This window comes from Eretmochelys imbricata, chromosome 11 (assembly GCF_965152235.1).
Source record: "Eretmochelys imbricata isolate rEreImb1 chromosome 11, rEreImb1.hap1, whole genome shotgun sequence".
NCBI classification, from domain to species: domain Eukaryota; kingdom Metazoa; phylum Chordata; order Testudines; family Cheloniidae; genus Eretmochelys; species Eretmochelys imbricata.
This window is the reverse complement of record NC_135582.1, coordinates 28,741,829-28,760,855: the sequence shown is the minus strand read 5'-3', so window position 1 is coordinate 28,760,855 and position 19,027 is coordinate 28,741,829. Positions and strand designations below refer to the sequence as shown.

The 19,027-nt window shown below is 36.2% G+C and overlaps 1 protein-coding gene across 8 annotated transcripts in view; it reads left to right on the top strand.

Annotated features, from left to right (window-relative positions):
- PRPF40A (pre-mRNA processing factor 40A) overlaps window positions 1–15,800 on the top strand; it is a 47,261-nt gene extending 31,461 nt beyond the window's left edge. The window contains exons 16-26 of one of the 8 annotated variants that reach the window (XM_077829789.1): window positions 632–765; window positions 1,164–1,278; window positions 1,441–1,532; window positions 1,714–1,830; window positions 3,917–4,054; window positions 6,481–6,576; window positions 7,417–7,503; window positions 7,596–7,692; window positions 7,791–7,852; window positions 11,002–11,136; window positions 13,294–15,800. In XM_077829789.1, coding sequence (XP_077685915.1) covers window positions 632–765; window positions 1,164–1,278; window positions 1,441–1,532; window positions 1,714–1,830; window positions 3,917–4,054; window positions 6,481–6,576; window positions 7,417–7,503; window positions 7,596–7,692; window positions 7,791–7,852; window positions 11,002–11,136; window positions 13,294–13,386 — 1,166 coding nt within the window. In that variant the 3' untranslated portion in view covers window positions 13,387–15,800. Of the gene's footprint in view, window positions 1–631; window positions 766–1,163; window positions 1,321–1,428; window positions 1,533–1,695; window positions 1,831–3,916; window positions 4,055–6,480; window positions 6,577–7,416; window positions 7,504–7,595; window positions 7,693–7,790; window positions 7,853–11,001; window positions 11,137–13,293 lie in introns of all 8 variants that reach the window. The other 7 variants (XM_077829787.1, XM_077829788.1, XM_077829786.1 and 4 more) reach the window with 7 other exon arrangements.
- Window positions 15,801–19,027: the final 3,227 nt, after the last annotated feature.

The window sequence follows — 19,027 nt, the reverse complement described above, 5'->3', positions numbered from 1 at the left end:
TCTAGTTTGTATTTTCCTAGTTTGTTTATGAGAAGGTCATGTGAGACTGTATCAAAAGCTTTGCTGAAATCAAGATATACTACGTCTACCACTTCCCCAGGCTTGTTACCCTGTCAACGAAAGCTATCAGGTTTGTTGGACACGATTTGTTCTTAACAAATCCATGCTGACTGTTACTTATCACCTTATCTTCTAGATATTTGCAAATTGATTGCTTAATTATTTGCTCCAGTATCTTTCCAGGTATAGAAGTTAAGCTCGCTGGTCTAATTCCTTGGGTTGTCCTTATTTCCTCTTTATAGATTGGAAAAGGGCAAATATAGTGAGAAGATTTATTTGAAGTATTTGACAAATATCCCTTATGCAGTCTTCCCTGTTTCATGGCTATCTTTGGCAATGTGGGCGATCACAGAAGTGCTCTTCTCCTCAGCCCAGTGTTCTTTATGGAAGTCCTGTATTCGTTAATGACTAGGATCTTTCAATTCTTCTGTGTAGCTTCTATCTTTCATCACTACTGGATAATGCCCTCCCATTATTACACTTTAGTGATGAATGAGGAGAGAAGCTGCTAACAGAAAATTATCAGGTAAGAAATTTCTCAGTCAGAAACCTTTTCTTTTCTCCTTTCTAGATATGGATAAAGAAGATGCACTGATTTGTTTTGAAGAACACATCAGAGCTTTGGAAAAAGAAGAGGAAGAAGAAAAACAAAAGAGTTTGCTTAGGGAAAGGCGACGACAACGTAAAAATAGAGAATCTTTTCAGGTTGGTGCAACTTTTTTATCTTTAGAATCTAACAGTTTTCAAATATTCCAGACTTTCATACAGTCTTTTTAAAGTAAGGGTACTAGGTTTTCTTGGCCTGTCTAAAATATACGGATAATTACATATTCCCCTGTGTAGTAAGTCAGTTTCCCCATATAGCAATGAAAGGAGTGACACATTTTAATAAGTAGGAAAATGTAATTGGAATGTCGGAAGAGGGGATGAGGGACCGCAGGGACAGGTGTTGTGACTGAAATTATTTTTTTAATTGTGTTTTTTAACAAATGATTAGGTTTCAATTTTAATAGTGTTTCTTTCAATCATTATAACATGAAGTATGCGAAAGCACACTTTCAAATATGTGAAAACGGACACTTTTATTCCATCCTATTTTGCAGTTATTTTTGGATGAATTACATGAACATGGGCAGTTACATTCAATGTCCTCCTGGATGGAGTTGTATCCAACCATAAGTTCTGACATCAGATTTACTAACATGCTTGGTCAGCCTGGTAAGACTACTTCCTCTTCCAACAATGTAGAAAGTGATACAGGTACAGAGACTGTAGATTTGGGGCAAAATAGAAGTGTGATGTTTATTTTCTAATTTATTTTTTAAAAAGTGCAGCTCTTTGGTTAGAGCTAGCTTTTGACTTCTCTAGTTTTTTCATTAGGATCAACTGCACTTGATCTTTTCAAGTTTTATGTTGAAGATTTGAAAGCACGTTACCATGATGAAAAGAAGATAATAAAAGACATCTTAAAGGTGAGGAAAAATGTGCTTTCCTTAATAAGAGTAACAAATCTATCATTTACATTTATTAAACTAATAATGTAACTCTTTGACTCTGGGAGTTGGGATTTCACGTTGCGCTAATGCAGTGTGCATTAGCGCTAACGTGAGACTTCCTGACCCACCTGGTGCCAAGGAGGTAACTCTCTTGCAGGATAAAGGATTTCTGGTTGAAGTGAATACTACTTTTGAAGACTTTGTTACAGTCATCAGTTCAACTAAAAGAGCAACCACTTTAGATGCTGGAAATATCAAACTGGCTTTCAACAGTGTAAGTTTTAACATTCCCTTATGTTCATATTAAGAAAATTGTTTTAGAAAATTTGTTTTTATCAGGGCTTGCCTACACAGGGGTCTGAAAAAGCCACCCCCCTGTGTGATGTAAGTTACAGCAACCACACCCCACGCTATGTCGGTGGAAGATGCTCTTCCACTGACATAGCTTCTGCCTCTCGTTGAAATGGAGTAATTGTGCCGACAGGAGAGCACTCTCCCATCAGCATAGCGCGTCTTCACCAGACATGCTACAACAGCACATCTAGCTCAGTAAAGTAGACTTGCCCTCAGAAACTGAAATATTTTCTCTGCATCATTTTAGGTGTGTTTTATGAGTACTTTGATAAATATAGTGTGTAAAATAAGCTGCTGATTAAGGGTGCGTTTCTTGATATTGCCAGTTTTGAGAATTCAGATTGGAGAGGCACAGTTCTTGTTCAAAATCTAAATAATCCATTCTAAAGTACAACTGTAGAGTAGGGATTCAGCAATGTCTTTGTATTTGTAAGCTGATGCTTCCTAATGAACTTACATTCAATATTGGTAAGTTGTAACAATCATTCTCTATTGCAGTGGTCTCCAAAATTTTTGATTGCGCACCCCTATCAGTAAAAATTTTTTGAGCATGCACCCCCAATATATGCATATTTATTTATGTATAAATTATATACGTGTCCTACTGTACTAATATATTATGTAAATTATAAAACATACACAAAAAATAGAAGTTGAAAAACGATGCGATAGAGATGAAATAAACAATATTTTTAAAATTTATTTTATTTTATTGGTACAAAAAACCTTTTTGCTCTCACTAAATAAATTATTATTATTTTTAGTGAGAGCAATGTGATGGAATATGCTTTATTTTTGAAAATCTTGGTTTAACACTTTGTGATACATTGTGTAAAGAGTTGTCACTTTGGATGGGCTATCACCAGCAGGAGAGTGAATTTGTGTGGGGGGGTGGAGGGTGAGAAAACCTGGATTTGTGCTGGAAATGGCCTAACCTGACGATTACTTTAGATAAGCTATTACCAGCAGGACAGTGGGGTGGGAGGAGGTATTGTTTCATATTCTCTGTGTATATATAAAGTCTGCTGCAGTTTCCACAGTATGCATCTGATGAAGTGAGCTGTAGCTCACGAAAGCTCATGCTCAAATAAATTGGTTAGTCTCTGAGGTGCCACAAGTACTCCATTTCTTTTTGCGAATACAGACTAACACGGCTGTTACTCTGAAACCTGTGATACAGCGGGCGCTCAGGGTGGGGTGCGGGGTCTGGGAGGGAGTTAAGGTGTGGGAGGGTGCTTAGGGTGGGGATGCAGGAGGAGGCTCAGGGCTGGGGCAGGCAGGAGGTGCAGAGCACTTACCTGGGGCAGCTTCTGTTTGGTGGAGGGGGTGTGCAGGTGGCTCTGCGCAGTGCAGCACCACCCCCATGGCCACAATTCTGGGAGCTGCTCCCCTCCCCCCCCTCCCCGCAGGCAGGGCCACCCGGAACGCAGGGGCTTCAGGGTCCTGGGCTAAGGGGGCCCCGGGGCCCTGGCCTGCAGCTCTAAAGCCCCTTTCGGAATGCAGCCCTGCGAGCACGGGCCGGAGGACTCGGGAGGAGCAGGGGCAGCCACGCAGCCAGCAGCTGGAGAGAAGCGGTGCTTTCCTGTTCAAAGCGCTGTTTCTCTCCGGCCGGCTTTGAAGGGGAAAGCACCGCTTCTTTCCAGCCACTGGCTGCGCGGCTGCCCCTGCTCCTCCACGGGCTGGAGGACTCGGGGCCGCCTCCTTTTTTTTTTTTTTTTTTTCCTCCCCCCCTACAGCAGTGCTCCTCCTGCTGCGCACCCCACTTTGGAGACCACTGCTTTATTGTGTCAGCTGTGGACTTCATTGAGGCTTTGTGAGAAAAGAACAAATATAAAATTTAAGGTTGAGTAATGGAGCAGATAATGTAAACAGGCACAAACAAAATGGTAAAAAATACCAAAGTTGAAATGTCTTGAGGCAAAACTACATGCTACCTAATTATTACTGTTCCTTCCTTATGTGGATGTTACTGTCACTTGAATGATTTCATGACTTACTTTCTGTAGTTGCTGGAAAAGGCAGAAGCCCGTGAACGTGAGCGGGAGAAAGAAGAGGCTCGCAAAATGAAGCGGAAAGAGTCTGCATTCAAGAGCATGTTAAAACAAGCTACACCCCCAATTGAATTGGATGCTGTCTGGGAGGATGTATGTATTGTCACTTTTCACCTTATCAGAAATATTGTTTGTTAGTGGTGTGGTTTGCATACAGATATTTTATGAATAAGCTCTCATATCTCATAGGCTCCAGCTCAGTGTTATTGCTATCAGTATAATTTACACACATGAAAATAGTTCTTTCCCATCTTTTAAAAGAATTTCCACTGAACTGAGGTAATTAATTTATTCTGCAGTACTATTTTTAACTGGCGAAACGATTATTCTAAAAATATAGTTCCCAGGACACAGTTGTGTGAAAGGCAAGCAGTTCACCATAAGTACTTAAAAATCCTATAGTGTTGGTGATACTTATACAAAAAAGTTTCAGACCATTATGTAGCTCTTTTTCGTTTTCATAAGACATTTCTGGCAGGGAAGTTCTTCTGTGTAGATCTATTTTAATAGCAGGTGTTCACTTTGCTGTTTATTTAACTGATTATTCTGCATCATAGGTTGCATTCTGGTAAAGTGCAACATCTATTTTAACCATAATTATATGGATAGTATTCATATCTTTTTTTATAAAAATTTGTAAATATTGTAATGAAAAACATTAAAATATTTGAGGTTTATACAGTGCCCAAAGTTTTGAGGTTAGAATTTAGGAGAAATGTGAGTACAGTTGGGTGAAACACTTTGGCTCAAATGGTAAACACTTGTATCATTTCCTCCAATATCTTAATACAATATGTTCATAGATACTCATTCAATTCAGATATAACATACTTTTAATATACACTTCTTTAATTATTAAATAGTTAGTAAAATTCCTCAAATATATACAAGTAGCAACTGGGCTATAAATGTAATTTGTAATAAATGCTGTGGAAAGTATCTTCAAAGAGTGTATTCTGGGTCATATTTAAAGTTTCATTGCTCTTCAATTTTAGTATATGTTTTTGAATCAAAATACCAAAGTAAAAGCACATGAAAAGATGGGAGTTGCCTTACCAAGTGCGGGGTCAGTTCTAACGAGCCAATTCAATTAAGGTGGAAGTGGCTAAAGGGACAGCTCCCTTGAAACCACTGTGAACTGCGTGCGCATGTTCAATGATTAGAACTTGGCCCGATACGTTGACAGGAGCACAAAAATTGTCTAAAAATTTTCAACAATTTTGCCCTCTTGCATCTCAAGCAACAGAGTATATTTTTAGAGGTCTTGTATGCAAAAATGCATGCTCTTTAACTGAGAATTAGTTGTACAAATTTTCTCCAAAGCTGTATTTAGCATTCAGTTACTTTATTTAATCAACTTCTAATAATTTTTAGTGCACACATGGATGCGACATCTGGGTGCATCATAAAACAACAAGCATCAATTGTTTAGCTATGTGTGAAGAACCATTGCAAGAATATGGAAAACTTCAAAATATTTTATCAAAACCCCATTAAATATCATATTGCTTTTTCTCTGCATTTCCTTTGCCATTGTCTTGTCCATTGTTGCTCTGTCATCAACATATCTGTCTCTTTATATGAAGTTTGTTTTCCTTCACATCTGGTACATGAAGTGATATCACAATCTGCTGTATGATAGGTGTTTCAAGCTAATAGTGGTATGTCAAATGATAGCTCATCAAATTGTTGACTACAATGGCAAGACTTAAAGAAGAGAGCTGCTATTTCACACACTTAGAATGATTGGAAAGAAAATGTAGGAAAAATGCATTGTTTGATGGAGGTGTTCAGCTGACTTTCTAGTGTGTGTGTGTGTGTGTGAGAGTGTGAGAGAGAGAGAGAGCTTAAGTTTTAAGTGGGGTCAGAGCACTACTTATTTTAAGCATAGCAGAACTGAACTGTTAAAGATGTTCACTGTTAGCCATGTAAAAAAAATGAGAATGAGTCTAAACCTTTTAGAAGAAACATAGGTAGATACCTGAATATGACCATCTTAATCTTTGGACATTTGGAAGTGTGGAGCACATTGTATACATGAACTTGTTGGGGTGAGAGGTAAATTCACCCTGTAGCAGTAAAATATGTTTTTCCATTTATGAGATGGTTTGTTTTACTTCATTGTTAAACGTATGTGTGTGTCTGTCTGTCTTTGTAGTAATATTTCATTATGTAAAAACAACGAGGAGTCCTTGTGGCACCTTAGAGACTAACAAATTTATTTGGGCATAAGCTTTCGTGGGCTAAAACCCACTTCATCAGATGCATGGAGTGGAAAAAAACAGTAAGCAGAATATATATTATACCACATGAAAAGATGGGAGTTGCCTTACCAAGTGGGGGATCAGTGCTAAAGAGCCAATTCAATTAAGGTGGAAGTGGCCTATTCTCAACTGTTGACAAGAAGGGGTGAATACCAAGGGAGGGAAAATTTACTTTTGTAGTGCTAATGAGGCCAATGCAATCAAGGTGGCCCATTTCCAACAGTTGACAAGTTTGTGTTATTCCTTTTCATATAGATCAGAGATAGATTTGTGAAGGAACCAGCATTTGAAGACATCACTCTAGAATCTGAAAGAAAAAGAATCTTTAAAGACTTTATACACGTACTAGAGGTAGGTTTTAAATTTGTTTTTCATAGCAATTTTGTAGCAGTTTTTTGTAAGGAAAAAAAAACTTTCCAAAACTGTACTGAACTCTTATTTTGTGACACAAATATTAAAGCCTCAGTCTGAAAGTAATGAAGTGTATTATGGTTAAGCTATTTTTCATGTGTTTTATTTTTTTATTTGTGATGGAGCTGTTTTCATCTAACTTCCCTTTTCATACACCACATTCTGAAATAGTTACCTTTTGGGCTAAAATTTTCTTATCTGTGTAGAGTTTGAGTTATAATACTTTAAAAATTCAATCTGTCTCGAGCTACAGATGGCTCAGCAGGCTGATGTAGTTTAAAGAGTAAACTGCAACTTGTTTTATTAAAATTTTATTTATTTATTTATTTATTTTAAAGAGATTTTAAATTTGAAATTTTGAAACTTCAAATTTGGCATTAAATAGGTCTTAATGAGCAGTACATACTTTGCCAGATTTGGGGGGAGGGCATTCAAATTAGTAATGTTTAAAAAATGCAGGACTAAATATGCATAATGGGAAACATAAGAGGTTTGCATCCATTTTCAAAGTGTGATGCTAAATGATTCCTGATCATTGTGATGCTTGATTTTACAACTTTAATGGTGTATTAATGACAGTTTCTTTACATTTTTTAAAAATTAAATTTAATGTTGCATATTAGGAAAGGTTACAAACAGTAAGATTTCAAATGTTACATTGTTTTAACAAATTGATGTCTGTGAACATGAGTGTGTCTTTTGGGCTGGTGCTAAGAAATTGGTCAATTTACAGCATGTTCTTTAAAACAATTATAATGTTTGGATTATTTTATACCACAGCACGAGTGTCAACATCATCATTCAAAGAATAAGAAACATTCTAAAAAGTCTAAAAAGCATCACAGAAAACGGTCTCGCTCCCGTTCGGTAAGACCTTTCTTAGAATAATATGTGAAAACTACTTTTACAACACATTGTCTTGCAAGGCTAATATTGAACTCAAAATGTTCTGTTTAAAGGGCTCAGAGTCTGATGATGATGATAGCCATTCAAAGAAGAAGAGGCAACGCTCAGAATCTAGATCAGTTTCTGATCGTTCTTCCAGTGCAGAATCTGGTAAGATATTTTCCCCATTCCTCTGTTGAAACCAGCTTTGTCATGATAATGTTGGGTCTTAATGTTTTATTGATACTTACTTACTTTTTGTATTGTAGAGAGAAGTTACAAGAAGTCAAAAAAGCATAAGAAGAAAAACAAAAAGAGAAGACACAAGTCTGTAAGTACAGCTTATTAGGGCTGTCAAGCGATTAAAAAATTAATTGCATGATTAATTGAGCAGTTAAACGATAATAGAATACCATGTATTTAAATATTTTTGGATATTTTCTACATTTTCAAATATATTGATTTCAATTACAACACAGAATACACAGTGTACAGTGCTCACTTTGTTTTTTTATTACAGATATTTGCACTGTAAAAAACAAAAGAAATAGTATTTTTCAGTTCACCTAATACAAGTACTGTAGTACAATCTCTTTATCATGAAAGTTGAACTGACCAATGTAGATTTATGTACAAAAAAAATAACTGCATTCAAAAATGAAACAATGTAAAACTTTTAGAGCCTACAAGTCCACTAGGTCCTACTTCAGCCAATCACTCAGACAAACAAGTTTGGTTACAATTTGCAGGAGATAATGCCGCCTGCTTCTTGTTTACAATGTCACATGAAAGTGAGAACATGTGTTCGCATGGCACTATTGTAGCCGGCATTGCAAGTTATGTACCATATGCACTAAAGATTCATATGTCCCTTTATTCTTTAACCACCATTCCAGAGGACATGCGTCCATGCTGATGACAGGTTCTGCTCAATAACGATCCAAACCAGAGCAGACCGATGCATGTTTATTTTCGTCATCTGAGTAAGATACCACCAGCGGCAGGTTGATTTTCTTTCTTTGGTTGTTAGGGTTCTGTAGTTTTTGCATCTTAAGACTTCTGAAAGCATGCTCCAAACCTTGTCCCTTTCAGATTTTGGATGGTACTTCAGATTCTTAAACGTTGGGTCGAGTGCTGTAGCTATTTTTAGAAATCTCATTCATACCTTCTTTGCGTTTTGTCAGATCTGATGTGAAAGTGTTCTTAAAACAAACAGCATGTGTTGGGTCATCATCCGAGACTGCTATAACATGAAATATATGGCAGAATGCAGGTAAAACAGAACTGGAGACATACAGTTCTCCCCCAAGGAGTTCAGTCACAAATGTAATTAACACATTATTTTTTTTAAGGAGCATCATCAGAATGGAAGCATGTCCTCTGGAATGGTGGCTGAAGCATGAAGGGGCATAGAAATGTTTGGGATATCTGGCACATAAATACCTTGCAATGCCAGCTACAAAAGTGCCATGTAAATGCCTGTTCTCACTTTTGGGTGATGTAAATAAAAAGCAGGTAGCAGTATCTCCCGTAAATGTAAACAAACTTGTTTGTCTTAACATTTGGCTGAACAAGAGGTAGGACTGAGTAGACTTGTGAGCGCTAAAGTTTTGCGTTGTTTTGTTTTTTTGTGCAGTTATGTAAGAAAAAAATCTACTTTGTAAGTTACACTTTCACGATTAAAAGATTGCACTACAGTACTTGTAAGAGGTGAAGTGAAAAATACTATTCCTTTTGTTTATCATTTTTACAGTGCAAATATTTGTAATCAAAAATAGTAATATGAAGTCAGCACTGTACACTTTATTCTGTGTTGTAATAGAAATCAATATATTTGAAAATGTAGAAAAACATCCACAATATTTAATAAATTTCAATTGGTATTCTGTTGTTTAACAGTGCGATTAATCGTGATTAATTTTTTTGAGTTAATTGCGTGAGTTAACTGCAATTAATTGACGGCCCACTTTTTATTCTAGAGCTAGCCAATGAATACACTTAATATTCTTGCTTTTCACTTAATCTTTGAAGGTACTTGTAATCAGCCCTTTTGCCTTATAATATCATTACATGAAACCAGAGAAATGAGGAGTACTGGTAGCTTAACAATAACTTCCTGTTCTCCACACACACACTTTAAAGTACACCATTTCTGAGGCTTCAATTCTGAGTATTATAAGGCCTTGCTTATGAGGTCTAAATTTATTTATAAGGGTAAATCTTGCTAGAGTGATGTAGTTTGGTGCTCACTGATTGCCCCCATGGCCACCCTCAGGACTGTCATTATGGCAGCCATAGGGAGATGGGAGTCCTTTTTTGCTCTTGCCTCATGCCAGGGATCACTCCCTCCTGTCTGTCCATGTTCCAGAGCTATTTTGGGAGCTCAGATACAACGCTGATTAGAGCAATATAAGAACTCAGAATACATGACAACATAGCTGTTATCTTATCTTTCTTTCTGTATAAGATTCAGGACTGGTGAGTGCCTGTTGGCATGGGGAAGGGAAGTGTTTTGGGTTTACTGATAAATTAAGGTGGTCACATTGCCACATAAACACAGGGTACTTTTATGATTTTGTATTTTCTGAAGTTGCAAAATTTAGCTGTACTCTTTTGAGAGTGGTAGCCCTCACAAGAGGTCCTCATATGGGGTAAACACTGTTGAGTAAGGTGTGTGGCATACAATTTTGGTGATTCAACAAATCAGACGGTTGTGTTAACTGCCACAGGAGGGCCAGTGGTCAGTGTGAAAGCAATGTTGCTTTAACATTTCAGTTGTATGTATTTATTTAGATTTAAATAATAAATGCTCCTATCCAAGGCTGTAGGCACCCTAGTGTAATTATTATTACTGCAAAACATCAAGAGTATTCAGGTATGACCTCTGCCAGCAGCTAGCTATAGAGATGTGGCTTTCCAGCCATTCCCCATGCCAGGAAATACACCATCAACCCTTTGCAAAAGCCGTATTGAATAGATGACTTCTGCAAAAATACCTGATTGGTCAGGAAGCATTTAGTAGAGCCTTGTGCGGGTCCTGCGGACCTGTGGGATCCCAGTCCCACGGCAGGGCTCTACACTAGTCCCACTGTAGGGCTCTAGCATCTCTTGTGACCTAATCCCTCATATGTATGATTAAAAAGCAGAAGAGTAGGGTAAGTGTTCCTCTGCCCATTTTAGTTGTTGCTATGTTTCAAGTTGACGTTAGCCTACCTATCTTTCTTTTTAAATCATTTGTCAATGCATTTGTCTATGTATTGGCTTTCTTCTGCTGTGTTAATGGTATTTGGCTAGTTAGTTCTAAACAAGAACATGTTAAATAAGCCAGTTTGCTTATATGTAACCCGATAATGGAGGTTTGCAAAGTTTAGTTGTACTGAGGTGTGGGTACACTCACTGTGTACATTATACAACAAGTTAATAAAATAAATATTCTGAAGCTTTAAGAATTTTTCCCATTTGTTGACTTTATTTACACAGGATTCACCAGAATCTGATACTGAACGAGAAAAGGATAAAAAAGAAAAAGAGAGAGAGAATGAAAAGGATAGAACTAGACAAAGATCGGAATCGAAGCATAAATCTCCTCCTAAAAAACGGCCTGGAAAAGATTCTGTAAGCTTTTTTGGTTTCATTTTGTGTAATGTCTATGAGGTCTTTTATTTTATTTTGGCTAAATACAATATGGTAGCTTTACAGAGCCACATAAAAATATACAACTAATTAAAGAGTAGCTTGCTAATTTATAAGCTAAGGATTTATTTACAGTGATTTTTATCTGTAATGTACCTACTGTTCCAAGAAGATTTAAAATTATTAGTAATGTCTGTTTGGGGATCTGTGTAGCTTAGTAATTCTGAATGTGGTTTTGTGTAGATGTCACATTTTCATTTTAAAGCTGTATTTTAATGATTATGGTGCCAAAAAAACCCCAAAACTGAAAGTGAAGTACACTGATGTTCCACTACTTTCCTTAAACATTTGGTTTTTGGGCCATAGTCCACATAGCTCGCATGCTACGATTGTATTCATGTTTAAACATTGTTGATCTTTTAGTATAGAACAGGGGTAGAAAACTTATTTTTTGTCAAGGTCCAAATTTCTTAGTCAAGGTATAGTCAAGGTCGAGGCTCCAGAGAAAATAATAAAAAAAAAATTATGATAATGATAAGTAAATAAAAAAGATTTTGAGGTCCATTCAAAAGGGCTTGGTGGTCCAGACTTGGCCCGCCATCTGCCTATTGACTACCCTGGTCTAGAACCTGACAGACTAGATTTGATGGAGCAATCTTTCATCTCTGGGTGTAGCTGTCCTTTTCCCCACTGTTGATTTAGCACTGGTGGAGCTGCACTGGAGCTAGACCAGTGGTGGAAGAAAGTGCTAATGGAGGTAAGTGGTTCTTGGGCCTTTTTGAAGGCAAAGAATGTTGTTGAAAGCACTTCCAGGGTCCACATTCAGCTATAGCATCCATTCTGAGTAACTTGTATTTTGGAGACTATATATACTGGATTTTCAAAAGAGACTAAGGGAGTTAGGTAACTGAATGAGAAATTCTGTCAAGCTCAACACTGTTTGCTCCTATTAGGGAGAATCTTGTAATGCTGTCAATGAGATGTGTAGGTTGCAACTGTACCCTGTTGTTCAGTCCTTTCACAGACAGAAGTCTTTCAGAACTCACTCACCCTCCTCCCCACAGAGATAGTGGTAATTCATTGGGATGTGTCCTCCCAGAACAATCCATTTTGGTATCTAACACCCTTAGGTGCCTTTGAAAATCCTAACCATACATCCTATGGGGTGGGGGACATACTGTGTTGGGAGCATGGACCCAAGAGTAGCTAATCTGTCAGGCCCTGTCTACTTTAGGCTTTTTTGCTCAAAATCGCCCACTCTTGTTTCTACTGGTAGACTAATGGTGGATGCATTAGTGTGGATACAGCTCTAGACAGCTGCTGGTGTTCTGAATAGAGCTGTGTGAATAATTGATTGTTTTGGGGGGGGTGGGGAAGGGGGGTTTGTCAATTTGTGGGGGGCGGAATAGATTTCTGGGCAAACCAATAACTATTTTTTTCTTTTGACAAATCAAAACATTGGGAAATCATTTTGGGTGAAATAAAACATTTTATCTTGACAAAATTGAAATTTTTTATTTTGATTTTGACAATTTTAAAGGGTCCTTTATTTAATAAAATTAAAGGCAATTTTTAAATGAAAATTGGTTTGAACTAAAAAATCAGAATGTGTTTCAAACATGTTGAAATAAAGATGTTCCTATTTGTTTGGAAACTGTTTCAGTTAAAAAAAAATATTGAAACTGACATAAATTTGGAAGATGTTTTAGTGTTGTAAACTATGGCCCAGGTCTAGTACTTGTGAAGACGTGCTCATAGCAGGGTTAAACAATATGGTGGTTAAAACACAAGCTGTCACCTAGAATATTGTCTACTCCAGAGCTTTCACTGTTGCTACCAATATTGGTAGCAGAGATGAAAAATTTCTGACAAGAAATCTAGTGTTTAGACCCTCCTTGGGATGCTTATCTTCTGAGAACAGCTGCACACAAGTATATCACATATTGCACTGTGGGATGTAGGATTAGAATTCAGCAAATGTTTTCATGCTATATTGCTTCACTTGTCAGTTCCTTTAAATATGGAATGTATTCCCTTGATTTTCTAGCTATATTTCCTAATGAAGGCCAGAAAGCAGTATTGGAACACATGCAATAACTGCTGTGGGTGAATTACGGTGTGTTCTTGTATTCTTTGCAGGGTAATTGGGATACATCTGGCAGTGAACTGAGCGAAGGGGAATTAGAAAAACAGAGAAGAACCCTCTTGGAACAACTGGATGAAGATCAATAAGAACATTATTTATACCAAATACATTTACAGTAGGATTTAATAAAAGAAACTGATGTCTAATTCAGGACATGAGTTCTGATATTCTGAGTTCCATTGTTGAAATAACAGTGGGTTTTAATGATACTGCATAAATAAATGCATTCAAGTAATATCATTATAGGGCCTGGCATCAAATCTAGAAAAAACAGGAAATTCAGAGTTAAAGTTGAAGTTCTGTTCTTGACTTGCTAGGTAGCATATATATTCTGTACACCCTCGAGCCCTTTGATGAATGGAAGTTGTTTCACTTCTGACTCTGGGTCCTGCCTACTCTGGCCAGGGAAAGTATTAGCACCTTTCTAGCAATCCATGTCTTAAACGCAGTCCTTTCTGGAAAGGTGCTAAACCTGTTTTTACAGGCCAGTGGAGACAAGCTAAATTTCCTTTTTGGAAAGATTCAAAATGTAGTTTCTTGTGGTTTAATTGTCTTTGTGTGTTTGTTTTTAATTTTTTTTGGCAGGAGGAGGGAAATGGAGAGGGAATAATGAATCCATTTCTTGATTTATAGTAGTACAGAGAAGCACCAGAAACGGAAATTGCTTTGTGCACTACATTACTGGCCAAACTTATGGTTTTGATAATTTGTATTAAACAAAAAATGTGACGTCCTGGCTGAGACTTTCTATGTCAAGTTTCATCTTGGAGTGAATTTTTATGGTAAAGTTTTAAACCCTTACAAATAGGTGTTTACGATGGAAGTCTGCTAGGCCCTTCATTACAGTGGTACTAGAGGGCACTGCTGTAAAATAGCCACCACTTTTATTAAAGTAAAACCTGATATATATATGTTAAAATGGCTGAGGGCATTATTTCAGCATTTATCTTGATAAGAAAATTTAACATAAAATCAACTTGTAAATTAATTTCAATATGTTGCCTTAAGGACCTGCTGAAGAATGTACCACCAAATTTTAAATAGCTGTTGCAATATTAATGTAGAAAATCAATGTTGTTCTAAACCTTTTTCTTTAAAAAAAGAAAAAAAAAAAACCCTAAAAAAAAAAACTAGTATTGTTTTTAAAAATTCAGCTTTTTTTTTTTTTTTCCTCCTCCCTCCTTTTGGTAGCCTCTGACCAGTTTTGCTTTGAGGAAAAGTTCTACTTTCCCTATTCAGTGACAAGTATTGACTACTGTGGTACACATTCTGAAACCTTTCTGATTGGAATATTTTTGTACATTTTTATCAATTATTAAATTTTGTCCTCTAGCGTGTACTGGTATTTATTTCTAGTTTTAAATACTCTGTACAGCTCTGATTGATGGAATTAAGCAACATGTGTTCACTCAATTTTTATTTTGAAGACTGTGCACAGAGTTTAGCTTCCTTTTCAATGTATTAATCCCTTTTTCTAATACATATGACAAATGTTACCAGTACATGAATGCCTAAAAAGCCCATTTAAGATCAATGCCTAGAACTGCAGCATTCACACAGAATATTTTCAGTAGGATGGGTAAGTGAGTCACACTTTTTAAGGTTGCTCTTTGAGACTGAAACTTTTCAGTTGAAAGAAAATATTGGTTAGAGACATATTTGGTCTGCTATATTCAAGAAGGAAATGACAGGTTTTTGTACTAAAGAATATTCAGTATACACATCTAACATTAAAACGCTAGTCATCCATCACTACGTAACATACCTGTGAATCACTCGTTACTGAAGAAATACCTTATATGACTTTTGCCAAGGAAGGGTTTGAGGTAAAGAATTCAAATACGTTGTATTTTATATATAATAAAATGTTTCATGCTAAGTATCCAAAAAACTGCAAATGAACTAAAATGTTGGCAGTGGGACTGTTCCATATTTCTGCACCATGCCCAGCAACTATCCGAAGTGTGGAAAGTTGCAGGTTAGTCTGTGTGTCAGGAATTGAGCGCTGATCATGGGTATATGGCTATATAAAATTACAGTTAGATTTTAAATATATATATTTTGCTAACCTTGTAAAATTCACTTTCCTGTGTTTATATTTTAAAAAAAGCAAATACATTGGTATTATAACAATTAGGTTAACTCTATAGTGAAAAACAAAACACAAAATTTTGGGGTGATAGTACACAGTTCATCACGTCTAATACTTGGTTTTACACTGACAGAGATTTGAGGAAATGTTAAAGGTAGCAAATTAGTTTAGAATTTTTGACAGGTAATAATGGTTTTGAAAACACATTAGAATTTGTGTAAAATACTTTTATTGCCTAGCATAGTATACATGAAGAAACATGTTTCTAAGTAAATATTACTTTTAAAAGGTTTGTCTTTATTTTTCCATTAAAAATAAAAAATGTAACTGTAAATTATTCTAATGGAATGTATTTCTTTTGTATTTCTCAATCAGATCTTGCAAAAATCTTCCCAATAGGAAATACAATCTCATTTAAATCTGTTTTGGCAAGGCACAGCTTGTTTTCTGATCTTGAGGAAAAAAGTATTTTTCCTCCTCCCATCTCCTCCCCCCTCAAAAAAAAAGTTTTTGCAGCCTCATGTTTTTCAGTGGATGGGACTGTTCCTTCCTTGTGTGACAGAAATACCCACAGGCAGAATACTTCCCATCTACTCATAAACAGCAACAACAAAATTCAGTCTTAGTCTTTCTTCTTCTCAAAAGGCATCACAATCCCTTGATTTCAGATTCTGTAGTTGTCTTGAAATTATAGGGATTACTGGCAAAGTAAATTTAGTTTTCCTTTTATTAATAATGCTATTGATTACTAAAACAAAGAATGTTTAAAAGTCTAACTCAGTGTTTGATTTGCTATTTGTCTCTTTTGCACAATGATCAGGTTGACTGAAAGTTAGCTTTCCTGTTCGTAGTCAGTTTCACTTGAATCCGCCTATTCTGCAGGGCTAGCTTGAATCCACCCTTCCCCTCCCTCCCCTTTTTTTTTTTTGCGGGGTGGGGGATTTATTTTGTTAAATTTAAATTTTTGAAAAAGGGCTTAAGGTTTGGTTACAAGAGGTTTTCTCTTAAATTTGAGCTTTACCACATTTTGTTAAATTGTGTTATCACTTATGCCCCTTATTACATTTATGGCATAATTTATTCACCACCACTATAAATAACTTGTCTGCCATTTTATTATTTTAATAGATTAAATTTTGCTGCAGAAATATTGTGTAAATAGATGTGCTACAACATTTTTATTCTTTTGCAGTGTATTTCTCATAATCAATTTTTGCCTGGCATCACTGGAAATCTTCTTTTGAAATGGGGGAAGAAGGGAAGAAAAAAAGTCATGGGGGTGAATTGTCTATTTAGGTGTTGTGATTTTTGTTTTTCTTACTCAGATATTAATTAAATCTGTTCACGGCATATGGATTGCTGGTGAGGGCGCCTAGCCTTGATAAATACAAACCTTATACTCAAAGAGCAGCTTGAACTATGCATGAAAGTGCTGAGAAAAGCAAATTCTTTTTTTTATATGACAGTGTCTCAAGATCTATTATCAATTGTACTACAATAAGACATGCTTGTTAATCAAAAGGTATAGAATTTGAAATGTTTATCAAGGAAGTTAGACCAAGGTAAGACTTTATGAAAATTAGTGACTGATCAGTAAACATTTAAGGTATTTAAGTTTTTTGTTTATGGTACACCTACCTTGAAAAGTAGAAGTGTTTATAAAATAACCATATTGTATATTGATATTTCCCAGAATAGTGATGTGTCCTTAATATAATCTCACTTCCTTGCTTTAGAGTACTGTTTTTGTACTTAATGGTTTAAGAACTGGTATAAAGCAGTAAAACCCCAGAGCACAAATGTAGTTAGATTGGAAATAAGTTATGCAGCTAGAAGGACTTTATACTAGTTTATCTACAAGCATACTAAAGAATTGTACTGCTTTACTATATAGTAGATTCTGTACCTATAGAGTTAAAGGGGTACAAAATCTGTGTAGACCAGCCTAAAGACAAATACTGCCTGAGTCACTTTCCTTTTACTTTAAATAAATTTTTTTAAACTGTTACATTTAAATCCACAGCATTTGGGATCTCTTTGTTGCAAGCCAAAAATGTGTATTTTTTGTAAATTAAAAATGGAGGTCCCGCCCCCCCCATTCACAAGCCCTAAGTGGAGATGTAATGAGGTCTGTGAGGACATGGGTTGTTAAGAGTTGGTAAATGTTAAATGATATGGGCGGGGGAAGGGAGTGAGTTTGTACACTGTTACTCTTATTCAGAGATCCTGTGTTTTGAGAGGAAAATGCTGTATGAAAAGCACTCTAGGAACTTCCTTTGTTCATTGATCTTGAGACTGTTAGAATAGCTCAGAGTAGAAACTTTTCTGTGATTATTGTAATGCCAGAACCAGGATAAACTGCTTGATTTAGCAGATTTAACTGAATCGTTTATTGGTGAATTTTACTTCTGCATAAACCATGTTTATTTTGGACAGGATATTGCAGAAGTAGCTACTGAGAGTCTCCAGTGGTAAAATGCAGGTTTTGTGACTCCATATTACCACCACTCCCTGCAAAAAAAAAAAAAAAAAAAAAAAAAAAAGCGCTGTCTCTGCTCATCATATTTGCAGTTGCTACAAAAGAGGAGAAGTTTTTTTAAAGCCACAAAATTTCGTTTTCTTCCAACCCAGCCAAGGTCCTAAGAAACTATTGCTTGGTAGGAAAAATTGGCAAAACGCACTCTGGTGAAAAGGAGTTCTAAGGTGAACAGCACAAAGAAAATGGTCTTAATTCTTTCCTGGTGTAAGTCTGCTGACTTGAATGGAGAAAATTAGCCAAAGTTTGAGGTTTCTAATGAGTGTCTTACCTCCACCTGAGTTAACTTTGTTTATTGCCTATGTTTAATACTGTTAGCATGGAAATGGGACCAAGCGTAGCTTCACAGAATGGGTTGCGTTTCCTTTCCATCGTTGCCATTACTATGGTTTGTCTGTGAGGCTAGATTAAGCAGGCTTTGTTGTGCAGTGTTTCTCTCCAAAACAAAAATACAGAATCATAGGATGAGACAGCTTAAGTTTTGCAAAAAGTTGTGGCACAGGGCAGAAGCTAGTGAGAAAACCTGGAATTTGTGATTCCCCCGCCCCCTCAGTCTCTGTTGATAAACTGCAGATATAAGTGACAATTATTTCTGTAAGAATAAGTTGTTCCATCATCATGATCCATTTGCTAGCAACCTCTGCATAAAAATGTAGTATAAACACACCAAAGAAAAAGAGCCATGGATTACCATGTAGTAGTGTAAATAGTTTATTTGATCATATGCCATGAACAGACCAGAAAAGTAACATGAACTGCTTTTATAAAACACTTCTAATATTGCTAAGAAGCAGGTCTATTACTAGAAAAACATCAAAGAGAACATGCCAATATTACAGTCCACTTGTATGGTAACATTATTTGCTGTCTAGAGTTAAGTTATAAAAAGCTTCTGAGCTTACGAGTTTGACCCATTTGACTAATAAATGTACTTAAATTACGTTGCCAAATTATTTTTTCTTATACAGAATAAAACTCTTTTGTCACTATCAGTGAAGAAAGAGGCAATCTTGGCATGTTCTCTTTCGCATGTTGAGTACACGCTGCTGTAAATGAGAGAATAGGTGGCAGTTTTAATGTAAACTTTCTGTAAATAGGT